This window comes from Podarcis vaucheri, assembly GCF_965113315.1.
Source record: "Podarcis vaucheri genome assembly, chromosome: 3".
Taxonomy (NCBI): Eukaryota; Metazoa; Chordata; class Lepidosauria; order Squamata; family Lacertidae; genus Podarcis; species Podarcis vaucheri.
In genome coordinates this window covers 13078571-13103251 of record NC_138761.1, presented here as the reverse complement: position 1 = coordinate 13103251, position 24681 = coordinate 13078571, and the positions used below count along the sequence as shown (strand labels likewise).

The 24681-nt window shown below is 43.7% G+C and overlaps 1 protein-coding gene across 7 annotated transcripts in view; it reads left to right on the top strand.

The window, feature by feature from the left end:
• The window catches only part of EML6 (EMAP like 6), a 174534-nt gene that overhangs the window by 37451 nt on the left and 112402 nt on the right, over positions 1-24681 (top strand). For 5 of the 7 annotated variants that reach the window (XR_014218163.1, XM_082217210.1, XM_082217209.1 and 2 more), the window contains exons 3-6: positions 13024-13183; positions 18893-18991; positions 20964-21032; positions 24491-24676. Coding sequence is in view for 4 of the 7 variants with exons in the window: in XM_082217210.1 (XP_082073336.1) it covers positions 13024-13183; positions 18893-18991; positions 20964-21032; positions 24491-24676 (514 nt within the window). In the remaining 3 variants the exon portion in view is untranslated. Of the gene's footprint in view, positions 1-13023; positions 13184-18892; positions 18992-20943; positions 21033-24464; positions 24677-24681 lie in introns of those variants that run through there. The other 2 variants (XM_082217211.1, XM_082217212.1) reach the window with 2 other exon arrangements.

Here is a 24681-nt window from a genome sequence, read left to right as displayed (position 1 = left end):
CATTCTCCACCTCCCTTGGGAGTTCCAGCAACAGAACGACCAGGTTTTGGTTTCAGTTGGGGAAGAGAGTATAGTGGTACCTCGGGTTACAGACACTTCAGGTTACAGACTCCGCTAACCCAGAAATAGTACCTCGGGTTAAGAACTTTGCTTCAGGATGAGAACAGAAATCACACTCCAGCGGCACGGTGGCAGTGGCTAAAGTGGTGCTTCAGGTTAAGAATAGTTTCGGGTTAAGAACGGACCTCTGGAATGAATTAAGTTCTTAACCCGAGGCACTACTGTACTGGAAACATAAGGTGTCTTTGTAATATATGCTTTATTTACAAAGGTAGCAGCAGTGTATGTTGGGTGGGGAGCAAAGTAGCCCTGCTACACAGCAGCAGTTGCACTACCTATCATCAGATACCCAGAGAAAGACTCTGAACCCCACAGTGCTTCTCCTTCTGCCAATCTCTCTACTCAAAACTCTGGAGGTCCTGTTTCTGCTCTGTCTCTGCTCCCCTCTCTCTCTGAAAATGGACCATCACCCTCCAAGCTCCAATGCTCATGCCAGAAAACACAGACTGATTCCCTGTCACCAGGGGCCACCCCCTAACCCAGGGTGGTCCAGTGCAGCCCTCAATGCCTTTTTTGTGGCCCTCAGCAACATTTGATGTTCTGTCCGTCCTTCTGAAAGTTGGGTAAGTGAGACCTAGGCTTTGGGAAGGTAGGGCAAGGGCTCTGAGAGGGTCCTAGAGTCCTCCCACCTCCTTGACAAAGCCTTACTAGCACCTTCCCAGCTTCCCATAATATAGGGACATATTTCTTTTGTGTCAGTGTTGTCTCTGATTAAAGAGACTTTGCAGAGTTTGGGAGACATTACTAACAGCTGTGAGAGTAGGATGAGTGCACCCCCCATGAACAGTAATCCCTTTTTCAAACCCAACTTCAGCGTTTTTTTGTGGGAGGGGGACACAAAACCTACCATAGTCTGCCTCCAGCCTTCTTAGTATGTGGACGAGGCTGCAGTTCTATACACACCCGCAAATAAGCGCTGCGAAACTCTGGACCGCAGTTTGAGTCGCACACTTCTGACTGACCAACAGTTCTGTGAAATCCAGAATTGGTGCACCAGATGAATAAGTTGCCAGTTCCTACATTGTGTTCAGTACATAGCTGTCAACTTACAGATTTGAAAATAAGGGACCAGAAGCCTTGAAAATAAGGGACCAGCAGCCAAAATAAGGGACCTGCAGCCTCACCTGTTCCAGGCACTCCAGTCTTCCTGTCCTCCTGCAGTCTGGTCAAACTCATGCTGGTAGCTTCGAGAACACTGTTCAACCAACTTTGTAACCAGAGGTTCAACTGAATAGAATCTGAATCACATGCACCACAAGGCCTATGCAGCCTCAAATTAAGATGGCTCCCTGGCCTGGCTTCGCACTGCAAAGTTTGCAGCAGCACGTGCAACAAAATGGCATCCAATATTCAAAAAAACCCCTCAGCTTGCATTAACTAGCCACACACAAGGCATGCAAGCTCCACCCCCAGTCATTCTTAGACTTCTTATTGGGTGAGCAACACAGCCAAGCAACACAGTTGGAGCCTCCCTCCTCCCTGGCTGGCAGGGAGGGAGGGAGGGAGAGGAGAGGAGAGGAGCTGCTTCCTTTGAAATTTAAGGGACATTTAAGGGACATCCATCAATAAGGGACAGCAGCGGGACATGGCACTGGAATAAGGGGCTGTCCCTTCAAATAAGGGACACTTGACAGCTATGGTTCAGTAGTACATGCAGGCCTAATAATGATTCTTACATGTTTGTGCTGACACAACGCTCAAAAGAGTACATCTTGAATTCCTCCCATTAATCAATGTTGAATTATGTTGTGTAAAATGTTGAGTTATTGGATTACATCCAGCTAAGTTTGAGTCAGAGTACACCCACTGAAATTAATGAACTGAATTTGGTTATGTCATATAACTTTTGATGGGTCTGTTCTGAGTAGGACTAGGATTGCCTGCAACCCATTCTTCTTATTATTATTAGTATCTGTAGCCTTGTTTGGTTCTGAAAGTGGAATTTGTATTGCATATCTTATATATTGATACACTTTTGTTAGGACTATGTAAAACACTTAGAAATTCCTGCTGAAAAGTGAAGCTGAATATAAAATGCATGCATACATACACAACACAATTAAGCCCATTGTCACAAACATGCTTGCAGGCTGAATTACTGACATGCTTTTTATTTTTTAATTGGAAATAATTCTTTTGTGCGGAGGAAGATTGAGCCATGAGTTGGGCAAGCCCCCACCTGCAATCTGAATTGGTAAAGCCTAAACACAGTCCTACCACCCCCATGAAAATAAGACCTTAGATTTGACTTGCAACCCTGAGACTTTCTTCTGAGCATGCATGCCTAGAATAACTTGCACTGAGCATACGATTTGCTCCAAGAGCTAAAAATTTATCTTTGGGAAAAGCAGGCTGATATGTTTCCCTTTCAAATGTCAGGAACCAGATGCTCTGAAGGCTTTCTCTTTTATCTTTTTTACAGCTACAAAAACGATCTCTCTGATAGCAAAGAAACAAAATAAGCAGCTCATTGTATCCAAAATCTGTCCCCCCCAAAAAAATTTGTTTTTATTAATATTGCTATGATTCTGATAGAACTTCCAAATGTTTGGTATTGTTTCAGGCTAGACTCATTTATTCTTTTTATTGGGAAACCAAAAGGAGGTGGTTTAGGGATGAATTACAGAAGTGGACACATACTTGAAAAGGGCTCAGTAATGGGGAAAGAAATGCAATGGGTCTTTATTGTGTAAATCAAGGTGAAACTGAAAATACTTTCTGTCTACAGGCTCACAATCTGTGAAGTTGTTTACTCTATTTTTATAGCATCTTTTCAACAAGTTGCCAAGGCAGCTTTTTAAATACAAAGGGAAGGGACAGATTATATGTGGTGAGGGGGGGGGGCAATCTAATGTAGATAGCTGTGGGGAAAACTTTATTATACATGCATCTTAAAGAAAAATGAAAAAATCATGTATTAATTACAATGGCGCCTTTGATACGTCAAGCACTAACTAATGGCATCAGGTCAAATAAGCTGGGGAAATTAGAATAAAGATCTACACTGGCTTTTATAATGAACATGCAGCCCAGTCTTCCATATTGAATTTGGTACTTCTAAAATGGGATTTATATGTACAGCAAAAATAATAATTATGCAACACAGTAATTTCATCACTGTGAGGCAGATTGATGCCATCTGGGCAAGACCAGAACCATTGTCCCCTCCCCCCTCCCCCAAGTATTGTTGTTGTTGTTTAGTTGTTTAGTCGTGTCCGACTCTTTGTGACCCCAGGGACCAGAGCACGCCAGGCACTCCTGTCTTCCACTGCCTCACGCAGTTTGGTCAAACTCATGCTGGTAGCTTCGAGAACACTGTCCAACGATCTCGTCCTCTGTCGTCCCCTTCTCCTTGTGCCCTCCATCTTTCCCAACATCAGGGTCTTTTCCAGGGAGTCTTCTCTTCTCATGAGGTGGCCAAAGTATTGGAGCCTCAGCTTCAGGATCTGTCCTTCCAGTGAGCACTCGGGGCTGATTTCCTTAATGATGGATAGGTCTGATCTTCTTGCAGTCCATGGGACTCTCAAGAGTCTCCTCCAGCACCATAATTCAAAAGCATCCATTCTTCGGCCATCAGCCTTCTTTATGGTCCAGCTCTCACTTCCATACATCACTACTGGGAAAACCCCAGTTTTTATACTTTAATTTTTCAGTTTCTGAAAATATTTATAAGAAACAATGCTCATTGCTCGTCCTCAGAAAATATGGGCTCCCCACATTGGTGGCTCTGGTGCCCATTGGGTGGAAAGGCAAGGAGACCAGCACTAGATGGAGACACTGAGCAAAGCTAGGCAGGTCCCATCCTCTTCTCTTTTGAGTTCTGCAAGGGCAATACTGGAACTGAGGAAGAGGAATCTGGCAGGCAGCGACATCCCTTGGGCTGCTTGTAAGAAGGCAGGCAGGTGGGGGCTGGCTGCCCCACTCACCGTAACAGGGATGCAGGTGGTGCTGTGGTCTAAACCACTGAGCCTCTTGGGTGACTAGTGGGGTGCCACAGGGAAGAAGAGTGACTAGTGGGGTGCCACAGGGTTCTGTCTTGGGCCCGGTCTTATTCAACATCTTTATCAATGACTTGATGGACTCAAGGGCATCCTGATCAAATTTGCAGATGACACCAAACTGGGAGGGGTGGCTAACACCCCAGAGGACAGGATCACACTTCAAAACGACCTTGACAGATTAGAGAACTGGGCAAAAACAAACAAGATGAATTTTAACAGGGAGAAATGTAAAGTATTGCACTTGGGCAAAAAAAATGAGAGGCACAAATACAAGATGGGTGACACCTGGCTTGAGAGCAGTACATGTGAAAAGGATCTAAGAGTCTTGGTTGACCACAAACTTGACATGAGCCAACAGTGTGACGCGGCAGCTAAAAAAGCCAATGCAATTCTGGACTGCATCAATAGGAGCATAGCATCTAGATCAAGGGAAGTAATAGTGCCACTGTATTCTGCTCTGGTCAGACCTCACCTGGAGTACTGTGTCCAGTTCTGGGCACCACAATTCAAGAAGGACACTGACAAACTGGAACGTGTCCAGAGGAGGGCAACCAAAATGGTCAAAGGCCTGGAAACAATGCCTTATGAGGAACGGCTAAGGGAGCTGGTCATGTTTAACCTGGAGAAGAGGAGGTTAAGGGGTGATATGATAGCCATGTTCACATATATAAAAGGATGTCACATAGAGGAGGGAGAAAGGTTGTTTTCTGCTGCTCCAGAGAAGCGGACACAGAGCAGTGGATCCAAACTACAAGAAAGAAGATTCCACCTAAGCATTAGGAAGAACTTCCTGACAGTAAGAGCTGTTCGACAGTGGAATTTGCTGCCAAGGAGTGTGGTGGAGTCTCCTACTTTGGAGGTCTTTAAGCAGAGGCTTGACATCCATATGTCAGGAGTGCTCTGATGGTGTTTCCTGCTTGGCAGGGGGTTGGACTCGATGGCCCTTGTGGTCTCTTCCAACTCTATGATTCTATGATTCTATGCTTGCTGATAGGAAGCTCAGCAGTTTGAATCCAAGTGACAGGGTGAGCTCCCATTGCTCTGTCCCAGCTCCTGCCAACCTAGCAGTTCAAAAGCATACCAGTGCAAGTAGATAAATAGGTACCACTGCAGCGGGAAGGTAAATGGCGTTTCCATGCACTCTGGCTTCTGTCACGGTCTCCCATTGCGCCAGTAGCGTTTTAGTCATGCTGGCCACATGACCCAGAAAGCTGTCTGTGGACAAATGCTGGCTCCCTCGGCCTGAAAGCGAGATGAGAGTCATATACCATATACACCTTTAACTGGACTTAACTGTCCAGGGGTCCTTTACCTTTGCCTTTTGCCACCCTCATGAACTAGCCTCTGTTGGTTCCCCACTGCTCTTTTAATGGGCAATTGTATGCGTGCTCTTCTTGTAAGCGAAGGAGAGAGCAATGCAAACTGTGCTACCTAGAAAGAGCAGGCATTTGGTGATGGCACCGAGAAAAATATTCAGGGCAGTAGGTCACACTCAGATTAGACCTGCTGAAATCAATAAACATCCCTAGCTTAGGTCCACTAATTTCAGTGGCCTGGCCTGAGTTGGACTTGGATACTATCCCAAATGTTCCTTAATTTCAATGGGTTTGCTCTTGGTTGAATACCACCCTATATGTCTAATTATGTGGTGGGCATGCACATTTCTTTACCCATTCAGCAGCTTCAGGTCCAACGACTGCCAGCCGCAAATGCCACCAGCCTGGTCTTTCTAGCCATTCCAGTGCAGTACTTAGATTAGAAAAGGTGGACATGTGCATGTTTGTGTATGAAGAGCCGAATTCCTTGGGTGCAAATGCATTTCAGAGCATTTAGAAGACAGCGGCCGTTTACGGCATTTATACCTCCCCTCCCCTTTAGCCCAAAAGGCTCTCAGAGCAGCTTACCAAAAAAATCAGTATTAAGACTGTCCCTTCCCCCAGGCTTACAGTCTAAAAGGACATTAAGGGGAAATGAATGGGGAGGAGGAAAAAGGAAGCAGAAGCGCAAGGTCTTAAAGCTGCAGTTCTGAGCACCAGCTCCTCACCAATACATCAGCAGCCGTTCTGACTCCCCGTTCCATCTCTCAGTTCCAAAAATCCTTTTAATACAGAGTCCTCAAATAGAGGACATGTATATTAAACTGACAAGGACAGAGTAATCTTTTTTTATCAGGGAATGTTTGATTCCAAATCAAGGCAGTGAAGCAGCACATATCATTCCCGTGGAAATCCGGTGCACGCTTGCAGAGGTTTTAGCAAGCAAAAGTAGCAAGCAGGTGTATAACAGGGCATGCAAGCCCATTCTGGGGAAGGTAGGTGGCAGGGAAAATCCATTTAGTGTCTATCAAGAAAGGGAGATCTGGACAGTGGTCTTGCCTTGTTTGCGTGCAATGGGCGGGGGCAGTCGTCTTCCACCAATTGCAGCCTCCAGTTGTGGGTCCTTGGCAGTGGGAGTGCTTTTCCGAGAGGCAGGAATCCTGCAAATTCAGTGGTACCTCAGGTTACATACGCTTCAGGTTACATGCGCTTCAGGTTACAGACTCCGCTAACCCAGAAATAGTATCTTGGGTTAAGAACTTTGCTTCAGGATGAGAACAGAAATTGTGCTCCAGCGGCGCGGCGGCAGTGGGAGGCCCCATTAGCTAAAGTGGTGCTTCAGGTTAAGAACAGTTTCAGGTTAAGAACAGACCTCCGGAACGAATTAAGTACTTAACCTGAGGTACCACTGTATATTCTCTGCAGTGGTTGCTGGCATGTCCAGTATATGGCAGCATAAGGCATGTGAGAACGTCACACGTGGCATTTCCCACAACACAAAGTTACATATAGTAATCAAAGAAAACACTACGTTTTTATGGTGCAGGGTTAGGATGCAGTAGAAATATCTGAGATGTAGGTCTTTTACCAGGCTGTGTAGATCCAAGAGATATAGATATAAATATTTTCATTGAAATATTTTCATAGATGATGGAGGTACAGAAAACATCCATGTTTTCAATTCATATAGTCCTTTCTATGGGTCAGTTACATTCGGTGTGAGATGCTGCTGTCATAGGCATTGTGAGGTTTTGGGGGGATAGAAAGTGGGGGGAAAGAAAGGGGGGCAATGCATAGTTCGGAAAGTACCCAGGACTCCTTTTCTGATGGATTTTGAGCGGGCCGAGAGCACATGGATACTGCAAAGGTCTCACCGTCACCTCAGAATCATCACTGTTTGCTTTTGTTAGGTGGGATCAGAGTGTGAATCGGTAAGCAATGATTTGCGTGTAACTCCAAAAATGTTATGGAACCAACCTGTGGTAGTTTGATGGGTAAGAATCTTAAGAAGAAGAAAATTGATCCAGCATATCTTTCTTGAATAGCAGTCATTCCATTAGCTGACAGCTCAAAGTTGAACACGGCGATCATAATTTTGACAATTTGATTGAATAGTCCCTTTAATGGACATTCCCTGTTGGGTATTTGAGGAACCATTTAAGTGGATCGTAATAAATCTAAAAAACGACACGTTAAATAAGAAATCATGCATGGTAGGTCTCCGTTGTCATTTCTGCAATTGAAAATGCACGTTTAAGAGATCTATGCTCTCCTAGGAGGAAGTCATTACTGTTCTGTGTAGTTATTGAATGAAATATAGTTTGCACTAAGGGTAACTGTACGCTTCCACTTGGAGCTCTTTGTTGCAAACATAAAGCAAGGGGAAAATAAATGGCATCCCAGCAGTTCTCTTCCTAAGTGGTGCCTTTTGCATGTGAATACTTTATTCTCCCGCGTTAAGCAAGTCTGCAGTATAAAATATTGTAGAGAACCTAACATGTAGCCCTTCAGCTTCAACAGAGCTTTACAAATAATTTTCTTTGGGTTCATATGAAGATAAATAGTGCTTTTCACTGAAGCCTAGAAACAGGGAAGGTCTTTTGCATAGGAAAAAAAGCATGCATTTACAACATTATGATATATTTTTATTAATTTAACACTTATAAATATGTAAGCAGCCATTCCTGGATGGTGCTTTTGGCTTGCTTTTTTATTTTTTATCCCAGGATTCTCCAAAGTTATCTTAGGGGTATATATATACTCACCCTAGCATCTGATTAAACATTTGTTGGAACCATCTCTCAGGAAGTGGTTTGCAATTGTTGGTTTCCTCCCTCAACAAATGAGGGGTTTAAATGAGAGATGGAAGCAGGAAGATGTGGCAGAACGGCAGAAGAACAGGAGGTCTGGATAGCTTTTTGCTGTGTGGCAAAGTGATGTCTAGGAGCCTCTCTCACATGGCCATCGGATGGCGTAGATTGCAAGGTTCCCTTCATTTGGCGAAGCTCCATTTGTTGTTATGTGAACAGGGCTTGGCTTGCTTGGTTTGTCCACACTTGAAACCCTTTGCAAATACAGTGGTACCTCAGGTTACATGTGGTAACCCAAATTCTGAAGCAATGGGATTTGCCACCACAGATAATAGTAAAGCATACAGAGCAGCCAGGCCTGCATAGAAACACTCACATGATAACAGAACTACTTCTGTTCTATAATTTTCTTGACTTATAGATAGATCAGTGCACTCCTTAAAATATTTAATTACTCCAGGCAACAGGTGATGTGGAACTTGTGGTCCAACAAATGTTGCTGGACTACAGTACCCATCATCCCTGACCACTGGGCTTGCTGGTTGGCGCTGATGGCATATGACATCCCCCCAAAAAACATCACAGAGGGCCACAGGTTTCTCACCGCTAGTGCAGACGTTCAGGAAGTCAGGCTTCTCCTGGTCTGCAGTCAGATGCACTAAAGAGATCTTTACCTGAAGAATTCAGAATACAGTGGTACCTCGGGTTACATACGCTTCAGGTTACAGACTCCGCTAACCCAGAAATAGTGCTTCAGGTTAAGAACTTTGCTTCAGGATGAGAACAAAAATCGTGCTCCAGCGGCAGCAGGAGCCCCCTTTAGCTAAAGTGGTGCTTCAGGTTAAGAACAGTTTCAGGTTAAGAACGGACCTCTGGAACGAATTAAGTACTTAACCCGAGGTACCACTGTAGAGGAATATCTAGGGTTACCATATGTCCAGAAAAACTAGGACATGTCCTCTTTTTGATGGCAAACATGCCCATCCAGGTAGATTTTTATAATTTAAAGGAAATGTCTGGGGGTTTGGGGGAGTTGGGCTGGGGCTGCTCTGCACGCTGTGGATGCTGCCAGCCTGAGCTGGGAAAAGAGGCGCATAGGCATGGCGGTGGCAGGCCAGCACCTGCATACCTCTTTCCCCGGCTCGGGCTGGCAGCAGCTCAAGCTGTCGTCCTTTTTGCTCTTCAAGATATGGCAACCCTAGGAATAGCAAGCAAGAGTTGGCGAGCGACAGGCAAGGGAGCATATTTAATAAGCACAGAAAGCAACGGAAACATTTTTGCATAATTCTATTTATGGCACAAACAGCTCAAAAGTCATGTACAATTAAAAGTTAAAAATTCTGTGTTTTCATATTCTATGAATATAATTCAATGAGTTCGAGATGAAAATCTATCCATTTCAAGGGTGAATTTTATTTGTTCTTATTCTCTCTGTGTGTGTTTTTAAAGTCCTTACGTACACCAGTAAGTAAAGGTAAAGGGACCCCTGACCATTAGGTCCAGTCGTCACTGACTCTGGGGTTGCGGCGCTCATCTCGCTTTATTGGCTGAGGGAGCCGGCGTACAGCTTCCGGGTCATGTGGCTAGCATGACTAAGCCGCTTCTGGCGAACCAGAACAGCGCACGGAAAAGCCGTTTACCTTCCCTCCAGAGCGGTACCTATTTATCTACTTGCACTTTGATGTGCTTTCAAACTGCTAGGTTGGCAGGAGCAGGGACCGAGCAACGGGAGCTCACCCCGTCGCAGGGATTCGAACCACCGACCTTCTGATCAGCAAGCCTTGGCTCTGTGGTTTAACCCACAGTGCCACCCGCGTCCCACCAGTAAGAAATACCAAATATTAAGTGGCATATTAAATAACTGAATTAAAAAATGTTTATTATTATTTTTAAAATTCTACCCACCCTCCCAAGTTGTTTAGGAGTGGTTTACAAAAACCCCTTACCCTTTTTTTTTTATCCTCACAACTGTGCGACTGTTTCACGGTCATCCAAAGAGCTTCATGGCTAAACTCCAGTCCTTACTCAGCAGCTAACTGCTACACTACACTGGCTTCCTAACTACATATTCTAACAATGTGTTGTTCTGGACATAGTTTGGACAAGTTCAAAAATGCATAAACATCGCAAGCAAACTACCAAACGCCAACTAGAGATGTAAAAAAGTAAGCAACCACTGAGTTGTGCAGTGGGACTGCAACTCTCAAATGCAAGAGCAAGATGCGTTTCTGCCTCTTTGGCGGCGCTGCTGTTGTCACAAAAAACCCTCAGACTTTTTTGTGGTAAGGGAAATGATAGGGAAATGCATTGGTAACTGAATTGACCATTGCTCGATGCAATTTTTTACAACCTGACTGCAAACAGAAACGAATGCTTGACCTCCATGCAAATATTGTAGAAACAAAAAGAGGACGAATGCTCAATAAGCATAAACAGAGAAAGTTTATAGCATCCTCTGAACTGAATCGGCTCTTGGAGAAGATAGGATATAAGTTTGTAGCTTATCAAATTTTATTTGAATTTAAAGGTGGTTCTGGGTTTTCCCTCCCCCGCCCCAGACTTTGCTGTAAAGCTTGAAAATACGTTAGAACGACAGAAATAGCAGCAGAAACAAAACAGTGTATTCTCAGTGAAGCAGAGTTTTAGCAAGATAGGAGATTCTGAGCAATGTACAGAGTACTGCGACAGAAATTGCGGAGGTGGTGCAAGTTTTGCCATCTGGCAAAGACCCTCAGCCAGATGGATTCGCTAATGGCTCCTATATAGTATTCAATCAGGCTCTTCGGAAAGGCGTGACTGGCATCTTTAATTATTCCAAATTAAGAACGAGCATGCCAGATACTGCCTTAGATACAAAATATATAAGCAATGCTTTTTAGAAGGTAAAAAGTCATGGCCCCAGTCGCTGTGCTTCATTTCATTAGTAAAAGCGAAAGCATGTTAGCCAAATTGTTGCCTTGCAAGTTATTTCTCAAGTATTCGGTGCATCAAGGCAACATTTTTGATGATCTCTTTTTGCAAACTTGTTATTTCGTGGACTTTCAGTTTGTTCAGTTTGAGGAGTTACTGTTCTTTCAGTAGATACAATAAAAAAAAAACACTTTTCACAAATCTTAATCTGTACGGCTGCAACAAGGGGAGAAATGGGGTCACCCCACTCTCTCAGCTGAGAGCCCATCTGCCATTTGCCTCCTACTTTCACTGAACTATTTCCATTCAAGCTGGTCGTTATAAGAACTTTGTTACTTTAAGAAATAGTGCCTGTGTTTGCTTGTTTTCCTCTTCCCTCCCCTCCAATTTTTCTTTTTGTGCTGTATTTTTTAGATTGTAAATATGAGGACAGGAGCTGCCTTACTTGTAACTCATCTTATATAAGCTACTCTGGGGCCATTTTTGGTGAAGAGTGGCGTAAAAATACTTAAAATAAATAATAGTCTGGGCAGTTAATGTAGAGCTTTCGGCAAAATATCTGTGGCCTTTTAGAAGTGGGTGGGATGTTCTTAATGAATCCCACCCAACCCCGGGTTTTATTGTCTATGTGTGGGGTGTGGGTGTTTATTTGTTTGTAAGTCACTTTGGATAAGAACAGTGCTTTTTTTCTATTAAAAAAAATGTTTAGGGGTATTCTCATTTTCCTACTCATTGAAATACTGCCCCTTAATGAGGCCAAACTCAGATTCTCAAAATGTTTAAGGGTGTGCGTACCCATGCGTACCCCCAGGGGGGGAAAAGCACTGGATAAGAAAAAGAATGGTAGAAGAACTGTTGTTCCCTCCTGTTGGAATTCCATGTTGAGTTTGCCTTGATATGTGATTTGGTAAGGGCAGGGTGTAGTTATAGGGGTAAGGTAATGGCACTCATCTCGCTTTATTGGCCAAGGGAGCCGGCGTACAACTTCTGGGTCATGTGACTAAACCGCTTCTGGTGAACTAGAGTAGCTACAGAAATGCCGTTTACCTTTCCGCCGGAGCGGTACCTATTTATCTACTTGCACTTTGACGTGCTTTTGAACTGCTAGGTTGGCAGGAGCTGGGACCGAACAACGGGAGGTCACCCCGTCATGGGGATTCAAACCGCCGACCTTCTGATCAACAAGTCCTAGGCTCTGTGGTTTAACCCACAGCGCCACCCGCGTCCCTTTAGTTATAGGGGAGGGTGTAGTTATTTCCTCTTACAAAGCAAGATCGCCCTTCAGAGTAGCTATTATGAGTTGTGGGGCAAGAACTCCCTCTATTTTTGTGTGGGCTTGAGGGCCCTTATATGTCTAAAGGGAGAAGTAGTTAGATCTGGAAGACAAAAGCAGCATCAAGCGTCTGTCGCCAAACCTAGTTTCCTGGATCAGAGAGGGTCTTTTTACTCCTGAAATTGCATGTGCTTTGACTTCTCCTCTGCTGGTCTCCTTCTAGCATTGCAGTGTAGAGAAAGCCTCAGAGGCCCCTTGGATCACACAGTGAGACCTTATGAAGGTTGAAGGATGACACCCCTTGCAGTGCCAATTGCAAAAGAAAAATTGGAGGTGGAGCAGGGCAGCAATCAACTGCCTGGAACCTTGAACAAGAGCACTACTGTTTGAGACCCGGGATGCATTGCAATATTTTGTTGCAGGTCCCACATTCACAAAAAGGATGAATATGGAGGGGGTAGGGGGCAGTGATTCATGCACTGATAAAATAATCGTTGAGAGTGTTACTGAAAATGTGTAAACAAAAATAACGATGAGTGCATTCTCTGATAACGTGGTACCGAACCCTTATTTTTTAACTATCCTTCCCCCAGTCTAGCTCTGCACCCGGAAAAAACCCTGGTTGCTACAGGGCAAGTTGGGAAGGACCCTTACATTTGCATCTGGGACTCCTACAACATACAGACCGTTTCTATCCTGAAGGATGCTCATACCCATGGAGTTGCCTGCTTGGCTTTTGATTCGGATGGCCAGGTATGTATCTACAGTATTTGGTTAAGAGCTAGTCATTTCAGAAGGCCTTTGGAGTACCAGGTTGAGATGGCTTAGCAGCATCTTTCAGTTCTCTTTGTTGCCACCTAAATATACCACTCTGACCAAACTGCGGGAGGCAGTGGAAGACAGGAGTGCCTGGCGTGCTCTGGTCCATGGGGTCACGAAGAGTCGGACATGACTAAACGACTAAACAACAACAAATATACCACCCTGCTGTGTTTTCATTATTTTCATTGAATTGTGTTATAACTGAGGTTTTAGTGCTTCAGGTGTATATACAGTGGTACCTTGGTTCTCAAACTTAATCTGTTCTGGACATCTGTTCCAAAACCAAAGCGTTCCAAGACCAAGGCACACTTTCCCATAGAAAGTAATGCAAAATGGATTAATCCATTCCAGACTTTTAAAAACAACCCCCAAGACAGCAATTTAACATGAATTTTACTACCAAAGAGACCATTGATCCATAAATTGAAAGCAATAATGTACTGCAGTCACACAATCAGTCAATCAATCAGTAGCTTAACTAGGTTCCCTACAGTCACAAAAACAAAACAAAAAAGATCTGCAAAAACAAAAACGCAAAATAAATAGCAAAAACAGACAGACCTTAGTGTAACACTCAAATTGAAATCGTAACACTCAAATCATCAGCGTAACACTCAAAATGGAAGTGTGGCACTCAAATCGGAAGCATGACGCTCAAAACAGAGCACGTTCGGCTTCCGAAAAATGTTCACAAACTGGAACACTTACTTCTGGGTTTGCAGTGTTTGGGTTCCAAGTTGTTTGAGGACGAAGGCATTTGAGAACCAAGGTATCTCCTTGTGCATTGTGAGCTACCCTGAAAGCTCTGCTGGGGCCAAAGTGGGTGGTTAAAAATGGAATAAGTAGGAACAGTTCATCAAGTCACCATTAGCACTCTGCTATTTGTGGGCAGGGGGCTGCATGCCTTTTAAAATATTTCATAGAGGGGCACCTGATGTTGGCATTTCACAAGCAAGTACAGTGGTGCCTCGCAAGACGAAAATAATTCGTTCTGCGAGTCTTTTCGTCTTGCGATGTTTTTCGTCTTGCGAAGCACGGTCCGTCACAACTGCGCCTCTTCAAGCGGCTTTAAGGAAAAAGCGCAAGACGTTTTCATCTTGCGAAGCAAGCCCATAGGGAAATTCGTCTAGCGAAGCAACGCAAAACCGAAAAACCCTTTTGTCTAGCGAGTTTTTCGTCTTGCGAGGCATTCGTCTTGCGAGGCACCACTGTATACAATGCCCTTCCTTCCACCCTTGTGTGCTTTCTTAGCCCTCTTCTTGTTTTCTCATTGAGAACTCTATGCTTCTTCTCTCGGGACCTCTCCAGACATCCTTTTCCTCGTGCATTCATGATGATTTGTACTTTTGACAATACTGGGGCAGTCAAACACAACCCCACTTTCAATACTGTTTGCACCTGGAAATGTTTTGGAGTTGGTCATACTGTTTCATTTCCAATAGGTGCACATCCCACAACTTTTCATACCGCAAGCATTCTGGGTTTTTTGTATTCTCCTGCTTTTGTTGTGTTGTAGTCCCTCCAGAAAGCAATAAGTGGTAGTATTGCAGAGCAGCTAATAAAGCAAAATAAAGCTACAACTAATGCACTAAAAAAGGTTTTTAAAAAAGAGGTAGAGGACCCCTGGACAGTTAAGTCCAGTCAAAGGCGACTATGGGGTTGCAGTGCTCATCTTGCTTTCAGGCCAAGGGATTATTGTATCGGGAACCTATTGCAGAATATACCTGCAATAAAACACTAGTCTAGAGACCCCCTCAAAAAAAGGAAAAGGTAACCTTTGTCGCTTTTTAAAAGCTATCATTTTGTATCACTGCTGGCATAAACCAAATATTCTGTTTTACATGAGGGAATTTAATACTACCTGTAAACCATCCAAGCTGGTTTCTCAGTTCTTCTGTTCTGTTCTCATCTGTGCCAGGCACAGGGCAGTAAGGAGGAAATTAGAAGCTAATCTGATTTATTTGCTTGAAAATATACTTCTCTGTCCAGAGGAAGGAAATGAGAGAGGCATTAGGCATCCAGCAGGTTTCAATCATCCCAGTTGTTATCTGCAGTAAGCTTTATGATTAATTGCAGGCCGTTGTTCCCTTTTCCATTGAAAAGTTCGCCAGGAATACTAAGAGACAAGAGCTATTGCCACCTCTAAGTGTATATCTACACTGCATACGAAAACTAGTTTCACAGTCATTCCCTCTCCTGGGAATTACAGTTCTGTGAGGAGAGAAACTAGGGAGTTAAGAGCCTCAGCATCCTCTTCAATTCCCCAAATTCTTTGGAGAGGTAGCTAGATGCACCTTTTGGGCTGCTACAGTTAGCTATATTTCAGTGGTGTTTAAATAAGGGCTATTGAAAGATGTGAGGCATAATTTTGTTTGCTGAACTGTGTGGCAGGTTTTCATTTCTCGTTTTCCAACAAGGGTAGCTAAGAATAATTTAATCCATAAGACTTGAGGGCTTGTGCACTCCCTGCCAGAGGCCAGTTCTAGTGTGCAAGAGGAGGAGTGCAAGACAGAATTAACATTTTCCCTGTTTCCATTGATTTGTGAGAATAACTTGTTTACGGGGCCTATAGGAGGTTCCCAGCTCAGTATTTTTAAGCAGCCTAGGGAGAAGATAGCCTCATCGTAAGGTCCATGTGGTAGGGTTGCCATCTTTCAAAAAGTGAACACCCAGACATGAAGGTTGTTGAGATTTTTTTTGCAATTACAATTATCCGTCACAATTTCTTCATATTATTTCTGGATAGTAGGGAGGAAATATATATATGGGGTCATAGAATTGTAGAATTGGAAGGGACCCCAAGGGTCATCTAGTCCAACCCCTTGCAGTGCAGGAATATCAGCTAAAGTACGCAAGACAGATGGCCATCCAACCTCTGACTGGAAACCTCCAAGGAAGGAGAACCCACAGTCTCCCAAGGGAGACCATTCCACTGTCAAAATAGCTCCTACTGTCAGAAAATTCTTTCTGATGTTTAGTTGGGATCTCCTTTCTTGTAACTTGAAGCCTTATTGGACCCAGGGCACATTTGGACATCTTAGGAAGCCGCGGGCACCACAAAATATTCATTTAATAGAAGAAAAACTGGCAGAGCTCACAACCGCCACACCTCAAAAACCAAACAAAACACAAACAACAACAAAAGCAGGAAGCGCTGCCTAAGGCAGTTGTTCCCAATTAGCTAGGTACTGCAGAACCCCTGTTTCTCAAAAGCCAGGCCGTTGACCCCCTACTTTTGAAAACTTAGATATCTCTATGGCAGCTTTTGTGATGCGAATGGTGTCACAGACCCTCTGGGACCACCAGTAGGAAACCATGGACATACGACCATTGTAATTTTATGTTGTGAACCACCGTGAGATCTACAGGCATGGGGCGTATTTAATAAATAGTATTATAACCAAAAGAATCCACATCCCCATTTAAAAAATAGGGTGGCAGGGAATCTTGATGGGTGTTGAGGATTTGTCTGAAGGTGACATGTTGCTCACAGGCACCACCCTTCATCTCTTTTCTGGGAGACCACAATCTTTGTTATTCACTCAGAGATTGTAGTCTTTTTTGTGTTGTCCGTCTTCAGTGCTGCGTTTTGCCCCAGGACCTTTTCACCTGTATGAATGAATGGCTCCAGCATCTTCTTCCATAACGGCAAATGGTTTTGTCGCATTGCCTCACCCATGTTGATGTGCCCGTTAGTTGGAGCCTATCAGTGGGTTATCCATGCCAGTTTCATCGGAGCGTATTTCTAATGAACCAAGCCAGTTAAACCAGCCCCATTAATTTTGCATTGCTGGTGATTGGCAGTGCTTTGAAAAGCTTCAAAGGCACTGACGGTTTTCAGGCTCAGAAAGGCTTTGAGGAAATGGTTTCAAAGGCCACTGTCTTGCAGAGCAAAGATATTTTAGTGTAACACGAGATTCTCCATTTGCACCGAAATTAATAGCTTTGAACGTTTCCTGTCCTTCTAGACTATTTTCTTGGGACCATTATTGTGCCCACAAGTAACAGATTAGTCAGCAGGTTTCCATCCAACTCAGGTGCGCGTTAAACCAGACAAGTGTTTCTGCCATCCTTCACACATGCATGATCATCTCCTTATGGCTGCAATGTGTGTGAATGGGCAAATAGACATTTTGTGCAGCAGTATCCCAGAAAAGTCCATTCGGGTAGGGAAATGAAGTCCTTAATTTGGGGAGGGGCTATAGCTGAGTGATAGAAAAGGTTCAGTCCTCAGCATCTGCAAGTAGGGCTGCAAAAGGCCTCTGATTACATCTCCAGAGAGCTGCTGCCAATCCCTGTAGACCAGCCTTTCTCAACCTTGCGTCCTGAAGTGTTGCTGGACTACAACCCCCATTATCCCCAGCTAGCAGGGCCCAGTGGTCAGGGATGATGGGAGTTGTATTCCAACAACATCTGGGGACCTGAGGTTGAGAAAGGCTGCTGTAGACCTGGGTTTCCCAATCTTGGGTCTCCAGCTGTTTTTGGACTACAGTCCCCATCATCCCTGACCACTGGTCCTGCTAGCTAGGAATGATGGGAGTTGTAGCCCCAAAACAACTAGAGACCCAAGTTTGGGAAACCCTGCTATGGACAATGCAGAGCCAGAAAGGTCAAAGATCAAAGGTCTGATTCAGTTCAAGGCAACCTCCTATGTTTTACCAGAAAAAAACATTCTTTCCTTTTATACTTAATTTTTTAATTGTCTTCATAAAATAAACACCAGCATGAAATAAAATATGCAGTTATGTACTCCCAAAACCAGGAGAAATTGTAATTTAACAAGGCTAAACAATATAAAAAAATTCCTTCCAGTAGCACCTTAAAGACCAACTAAGTTAGTTCTTGGTATGAGCTTTCATGTGCATGCACACTTCTTCAGATACACGAAAGCTCATACCAAGAACTAACTTAGTTGGTCTTTAAGGTGCTACTGGAAGGAATTTTTTTATAAGGCTAAACAATATTCAAGCTTACATTATATATGCTGCCCTACGCCAATAGAAAATGTTGGGGTTTTTTGGCGTCTTTGTTAAGAGAAAGCTCAGCAGCTTTACTTTTTGAAATATGATTCCAGTAGCTAATTTTCATTATCATTAAAATCTGCCAACCACTTTGAAGCTGGAAATACAATACTTTTTGATGGAATCAGTTCACACATTCAACTGCCACTGACAGAGTATAGAGGAATCAAATTAACTCCGGGGTGTGTCAACCAACTCTTTAATTCAGTTCTAAGACCATTAGAATAGTTCTGGTGATGGCAGCATGCAGGATACCAATGTTAAAGTATTTTAAAACTTATTGAGGAAGATTTGAGGAGTGAGGAGTGAGGTCATTACCCTTCTACTACTTTCCACAACAGGTCACTCAACCATTTGCAGGTGACAGCAAAAACTACAGAAAAATTTAGCTGGGGCAATTAGAATAAGATCTGTTATTTGGTTATATTGATGTAAACCTCCAGAATGTATTTTGTATAGTTAAGGTTTTTTTTACCTCTATCTTTCAGTACATTGTGTTTTATTTTATTGCTATGGCTAGTCGATAATGCAAATAAAGATGCTTCTTATGACTGCAGTGAATAGCTAACTCCTGAGTGGGTGTTCATTTAACAAAATCGTTCATTTCTTCTTCTTTTAGCGTCTAGCTTCAGTGGGACTAGATGCCAAAAACACAGTCTGCATTTGGGAATGGAGGAAAGGAAAACTTCTTGCATCAGCTACTGGCCACTCAGACAGGGTAATCAGCTAATGCGTTTGGCATAAACGCTTTTCGTAATGTTTCTGAAATATTTCTTGAAACCCTTTTTGTTGCATTGATGGAGCTGTTAACTTCTCTCCCCCCCCCCCATTAAGCTAATGCTCACAGAAATACAATATTATAATTTAGTTTATTAAATTATTGTGGGAAGATGATATTTTGTGATATTATAGAGACAGGGAAATTAATAAGTGGGACTTCTGTGATAGGATCTCCCCACAATTTTTTCTCTACAGTGGTGCCCCGCAAGACGAATGCCTCGCAAGACGGAAAACCCGCTAGACGAAAGGGTTTTCCGTTTTGGAGGTGCTTCGCAAAATGAATTTCCTATGGGCTTGCTTCGCAAGATGAAAATGTCTTGCGAGTTCCTGCGGGGTTTTTTCCCTCCCCCCTTTTCCCAAGCCGCTAAGCCGCTTAACAGCTGATCCACTAGGCCGCTTAGCAGCTGATCCTAAGCCGCTTAACAGCTGAGCCACTAAGCCGCTTATAAGCTGATCCGCTAAGCCGCTAAGCTGCTTATCAGCTGATCCGCTAAGCCCGCTAAGCCGCTAATAGCGCTAATCCGCTAAGCCGCTAATGGGCTTTCTTCGCAAGACGAAAAAACCGCAAGACGAAGAGACTCGCGGAACGGATTCTTTTCGTCTTGCGAGGCACCACTGTACTTGAAAGCAACAACAGGGCCTGCTAATTTGATTGAAGAAGGGACACAGGCAGGAAGTGTGTATGATTATCTTCCCCCTGTGCCATTTCCCTAATCAAGCACCCCCCTCCATCTTTCCAAGTTGCCGTTTGCAGTGGCGAAGACTAGGGCAAAATTCAAAGTGTTGGTGTTGACGTTTAAAGCCCTAAATGGCCTCGGCCCAGTATACCTAAGGAGCGTCTCCACCCCCATCATTCTGCCCGGACGCTGAGGTACAGCGCCGAGGGCCTTCTGGCGGTTCCCTCACTGTGAGAAGCAAAGCTACAGGGAACCAGGCAGAGGGCCTTCTCGGTAGTGGCGCCCGCCCTGTGGAACATCCTCCAATCAGATGTCAAAGAGATAAGCACCTACCTAACATTTAGAAGACATCTGAAGGCAGCCCTCTTCAGGGAAGTTTTGAATGTGTGACATTTTAATGTATTCTAAATCTTTGTTGGAAGTCGCCCAGAGTGGCTGGAGAAACCCAGCCAGATGGGCGGGGTACAAATAATAAATTATGATGATGATGGAATCACAGCTATAGCATCCCTGTCAGATGACCATCCAACCTCTGCTTAAAAACCTCCAAAGAAGGAGAGTCCACTACGTTCCGAGGGAGTCAGATACACTTGTCAAAGAGCTCTGTCAGAAAGTTCTTTTTGACATTTCGCTGGAATCTCCTTTCTTGTAACTTGAATCCGTTGGTTTAGATCCTACCCCCTGGAGCAGGAGAAAACAAGCTTGCTCCATCTTCCTTGTGACAGCCCTTTAGGTACTTGAAGATGGCTATCACCTCCCCTCCTAGTCTCCTCTTTACCAGGCTAAACATACCCAACTCCTTCAACCATTCCTCATAAGGTACATGTATTGTATCTCCCTGTTCCTCTCCAGTGGGACTTAACTGAAGTCTTGTTCAGTTCCTTCAGTTGTGCTGTTACTAACTGTGTATTTACTGGCATTTTCCAGCCATTGTCAGTCTTGCCGTCAGATGTGTAGATTGTTTTTGACACTGAGGGATGGAGACATAAATGAAATTGAGGCAAACACTTGCCAAGAGGTTTGTATGCCTTACATGGTCTTCATGGTGCTGTTTGCTTTCCACAAACATTTTTCATCCATATGGGAAGTCAGCTATATTCACGTATATTATTGGGAACAGAACGTTAGGACTTTATAAAGAAGCAGGCATATGTTTATTGAATTTATGACATATCTGATATGAATGCATGTGGTTTCTAATTTAGTGTAGCAGTTTTGAATATTTTTTGACAGATCTTTGATATTTCCTGGGACCCCTATCAACCCAACAGAGTGGCTAGCTGCGGAGTGAAACATATCAAGGTAAATTGGTTTTGATGCTTTGCATTGTCAATGAAAGAAACTCTTTATAATTCCTTGGCATATTTTCTTTTACATTTTTTTTTAAAAAGCAGTGACTGTTATGTAGCCAGCTCGGTGTGGCAAATTTCCAGAACTATTCAATATAAAGTGATTGCAGTGATGGACTGCTTATCAAGCAAAGCAGAAGGCACACATAGTATAGTTTAGGAAATATTTATTTCCTGCTTGGCTTTCTCTCTCTCTCTGCATTTCCCCCCAAGATGAATTGATTTAGAGGGAAGATTACTTGAACCAGCAATTTAAATAATCACCAAATGGAAAACGTTAAATTGCAATCACCAATCTTAAACAAATTTTTCCATTTGTATTTCACTTTTTTCTCCAAGGCCATGTTTTCTTTGGCTGCTATACCCAATTCCAACATATCAATTTACAATTAAATTCCATGTTATTCTGTATTCACTTTGTGTCTCAGGGTGGCACTTGCATCTACTGATGTCCTCCTGCTCATGCACGCACGCACACACACTCACACACACACGTACTTAAGCAATTATGTCGCATAACATTTTTCCGTCTTATTAATTGAGCATAATTAGTTCTGCATTGGAGAATGGAAGCTGTAGCGGCCCAGTGTTTCCCAACCTTGGGCCTCCAGCTGTTTTTGAACTACAATTCCCATCATCCCTGACCACTGGTCTTGCTAGCTAGGGATGATGGGAGTTGTAGTCCAAAAACAGCTGGAGGCCTAAGGTTGGGAAACACTGCTGTAGCCAATCCTGCAGCCCAGCACGAAAACCAACTTGTGGGATTTTGTTGTCAAAGTCCAAAAGATGGGCCCCGTTTAGCCTATAGAATTCACTTCGTTTAAATGAGACACCCAAGACTGGAGTAATGCAATATTCTAATACCACATAAAGGTAAAGGTAAAGAGACCCCTGACCATTTGGTCCAGTCGTGACCGACTGGGGTTGCGGTGCTCATCTCGCTTTATTGGCCGAGGGAGCCAGCATACAGCTTCCAGGTCATGTGGCCAGCATGACTAAGCCGCTTCTGGCGAACCAGAGCAGTGCACGGAAATGCCGTTTACCTTCCCACCGGACCAGTACCTATTTATCTACTTGCACTTTGACGTGCTTTCGAACTGCTAGGTTGGCAGGAGCAGAGACCGAGCAACCGGAGCTCACCCCGTCGCGGGGATTCGAACCGCTGACCTTCTGATTGGCTAGTCCTAGGCTCTGTGCTTACAGCAATATGGAATAGACAAGTACTGTGCACACACCATCGTTTTAAAGCACATTTCAAGAACACACACCCAAAGAATCCTGGGAACCGTAGGGTTCTGGGAGGGGTAAACTACAATTTACAGTATTCTTTGCTTGGAGAGAAATGTGCTTTAAATGTGTGGCATGTGCCAGTCAGGGACATAGCTATAGCCAGCTGCTCCAGCACCCAGAGTGGCAGGAGCGGGGCGGAGCGAGCCGCCACCGGGGCGCCATGGCGATTCACACACGGGGGGGGGGGGGCGTGGTGAGCTGTCCACAGAGTCCGCCTGGCGGATGCAAGCCCCATGCTGCCGTTTCAGGCAGTGCGGGGAGCCCAAGCCAACGTGTCACTCCCAGGAGAGACGCGCGGCTCGGGCACGCTTTAGGCCAGGCCCCGTGGTAAGTGCCGCCCCCCCCGCAGTGTGCCTTTTTGTCACCCCCCTCAGGGATGACTCCCAGGGTGGACCGCACCCTTCACACCTTCCTTCCTACGCCCCAGTGCCAGTAACTCTTTACCTGTTACACATTCAATTTTTTGTCCACTCTTACTTTACTAATTATAACATGTAAGGAAGGATATAATTTTAAGTAAAATAGAATTTTCAAAATGTATACTTTCAGATATGAGAAACAAACAGGCAAAAACAAGTACTGTCGCATATGAGAAGCACTGAATATATATATATATTTTGGTCCTGGTGCTCAGGAGAAGTTAGACAGATTGCAGTTACTTTTCCTTAATTAAGTGTGTGTGAGGACCAGACTGATTATTTTCTGCCAAGAGTCTTGCACCTCTAACATGGCACTGTGTTCAGATTGCTAAGGTGAGGCCTTAGCAGAAGAATTGCTGTTTGTTGTTCTCTGCAGGAAACTGAGCACCTGCTTTTATTATTTTGGCACCTGGGATCTGTAAAACCGATGTCCTGATTAACCCAAGCAATCATCATTCAAGCCAAACAAACAACGGCATGCCAGAATTTACTAATATTGTCTGAAGGCAATCAGCTATCCAATCTGGCAGGGCTATACATAAATTGCTTTTGAAGCTCTCTGATATTAGAGATGCTGTTATCTGGAGGAATTATGATTCACGTTTAGTGAAAGAAATTTTTTAACCCTTGCAAACCCTTTTTAGTTTATTTTAACTGTATCAGCCTGCAAAGGAAGACTCCTTTAAAGTCCTTTCTGGAAGTGCAGTTAATGGCAGAGTTCAGAAGGACTCCATTTTAACATAAAAAATTAGATTTTATTGATATTATATTCTCAAAACATTGGGAAACTTAAGAACAAGTTTGATTGTTAGTTAGTTTGTTTGTTTGATTGTTTATTTGTCCATGATGACGCCCAAACCTGGCCCCTTCTACTATTATTATTGTTCTGAGTTTGTGGGTGCAAGACATCCGTAATCCCTTGATTTAGTATTAGAATTTAATCAATGCTTGTAGAGTTAAACTGGAAGTCTGACTCTTAATAGCTGGACTCAGCTTGCTGTGTTCAAAAGATCACCTGAGAGATGGGCTGTTAACAGAGAACAAAGATTGGGAGATGGGCTACCAGCAAAACGAAGACTCTGTTTTGCTCAGTTTCTTCTTGGGGGGAGACTTTTCTTGAGCTCTGAGATTGTGAGCAGAGAGGCAAAAAGAGAAGATTGCAAATGCCGATAGAAATCATGCGAAGGTCACCAGATGCAGGCGTGTCCTTAACATTTACTGATCCACTAACATTAAGACAGGTGATACATGATAGGGCCATGAAGCAATGGAGCGGTTAAAAGAATGGATTTATCCTTCACTTTCATACCCTTTCATACATTTTTTCCCCTTTAGTTCTGCGTGGTTGCTGTTAATTACTTATTTATTATTGCTTTCACCATTGTCTAAATCTGATTTTTATCTCTACCATGTGATTTTATGTTGTGTTAATACGTGTTTTTGTGTGTGTGTGTGTTTATGTATTTTAATGGGTTTATTTGTTCAAAGCATTTTTAAAACCCCACACGTCAGCTGAATGGGCTCCCAGAGTGGCTTATGCATGTAGGCCACCTTGATAATTCACATAAATGCACGGCATAAAGTAGGCAGAAGTAACTGGGGCCTCTTGCCAGGTTCTCAAGCAACGTGGAGATATGTTCTGCCTTTAGGATGATCTCAGATCACGAGTCTCGCAGACTCCTTTTTGTACTTTGCGTTGTAGTTTTGGACACTTTGCGGAAATGCCTTGACAGCCAAAAGAGGAATATTTGGTAAAACAGGAGACTTGCAAACTATCCTCTGTTTGTCCTGCGCAAAAGATGACGTCACATACTCTGGTGCTTTAAATGGAGACATCTACGTCTGGAAAGGGCTCACCTTAGCCCGCACGATTCAAGGAGCTCATGGTGTAAG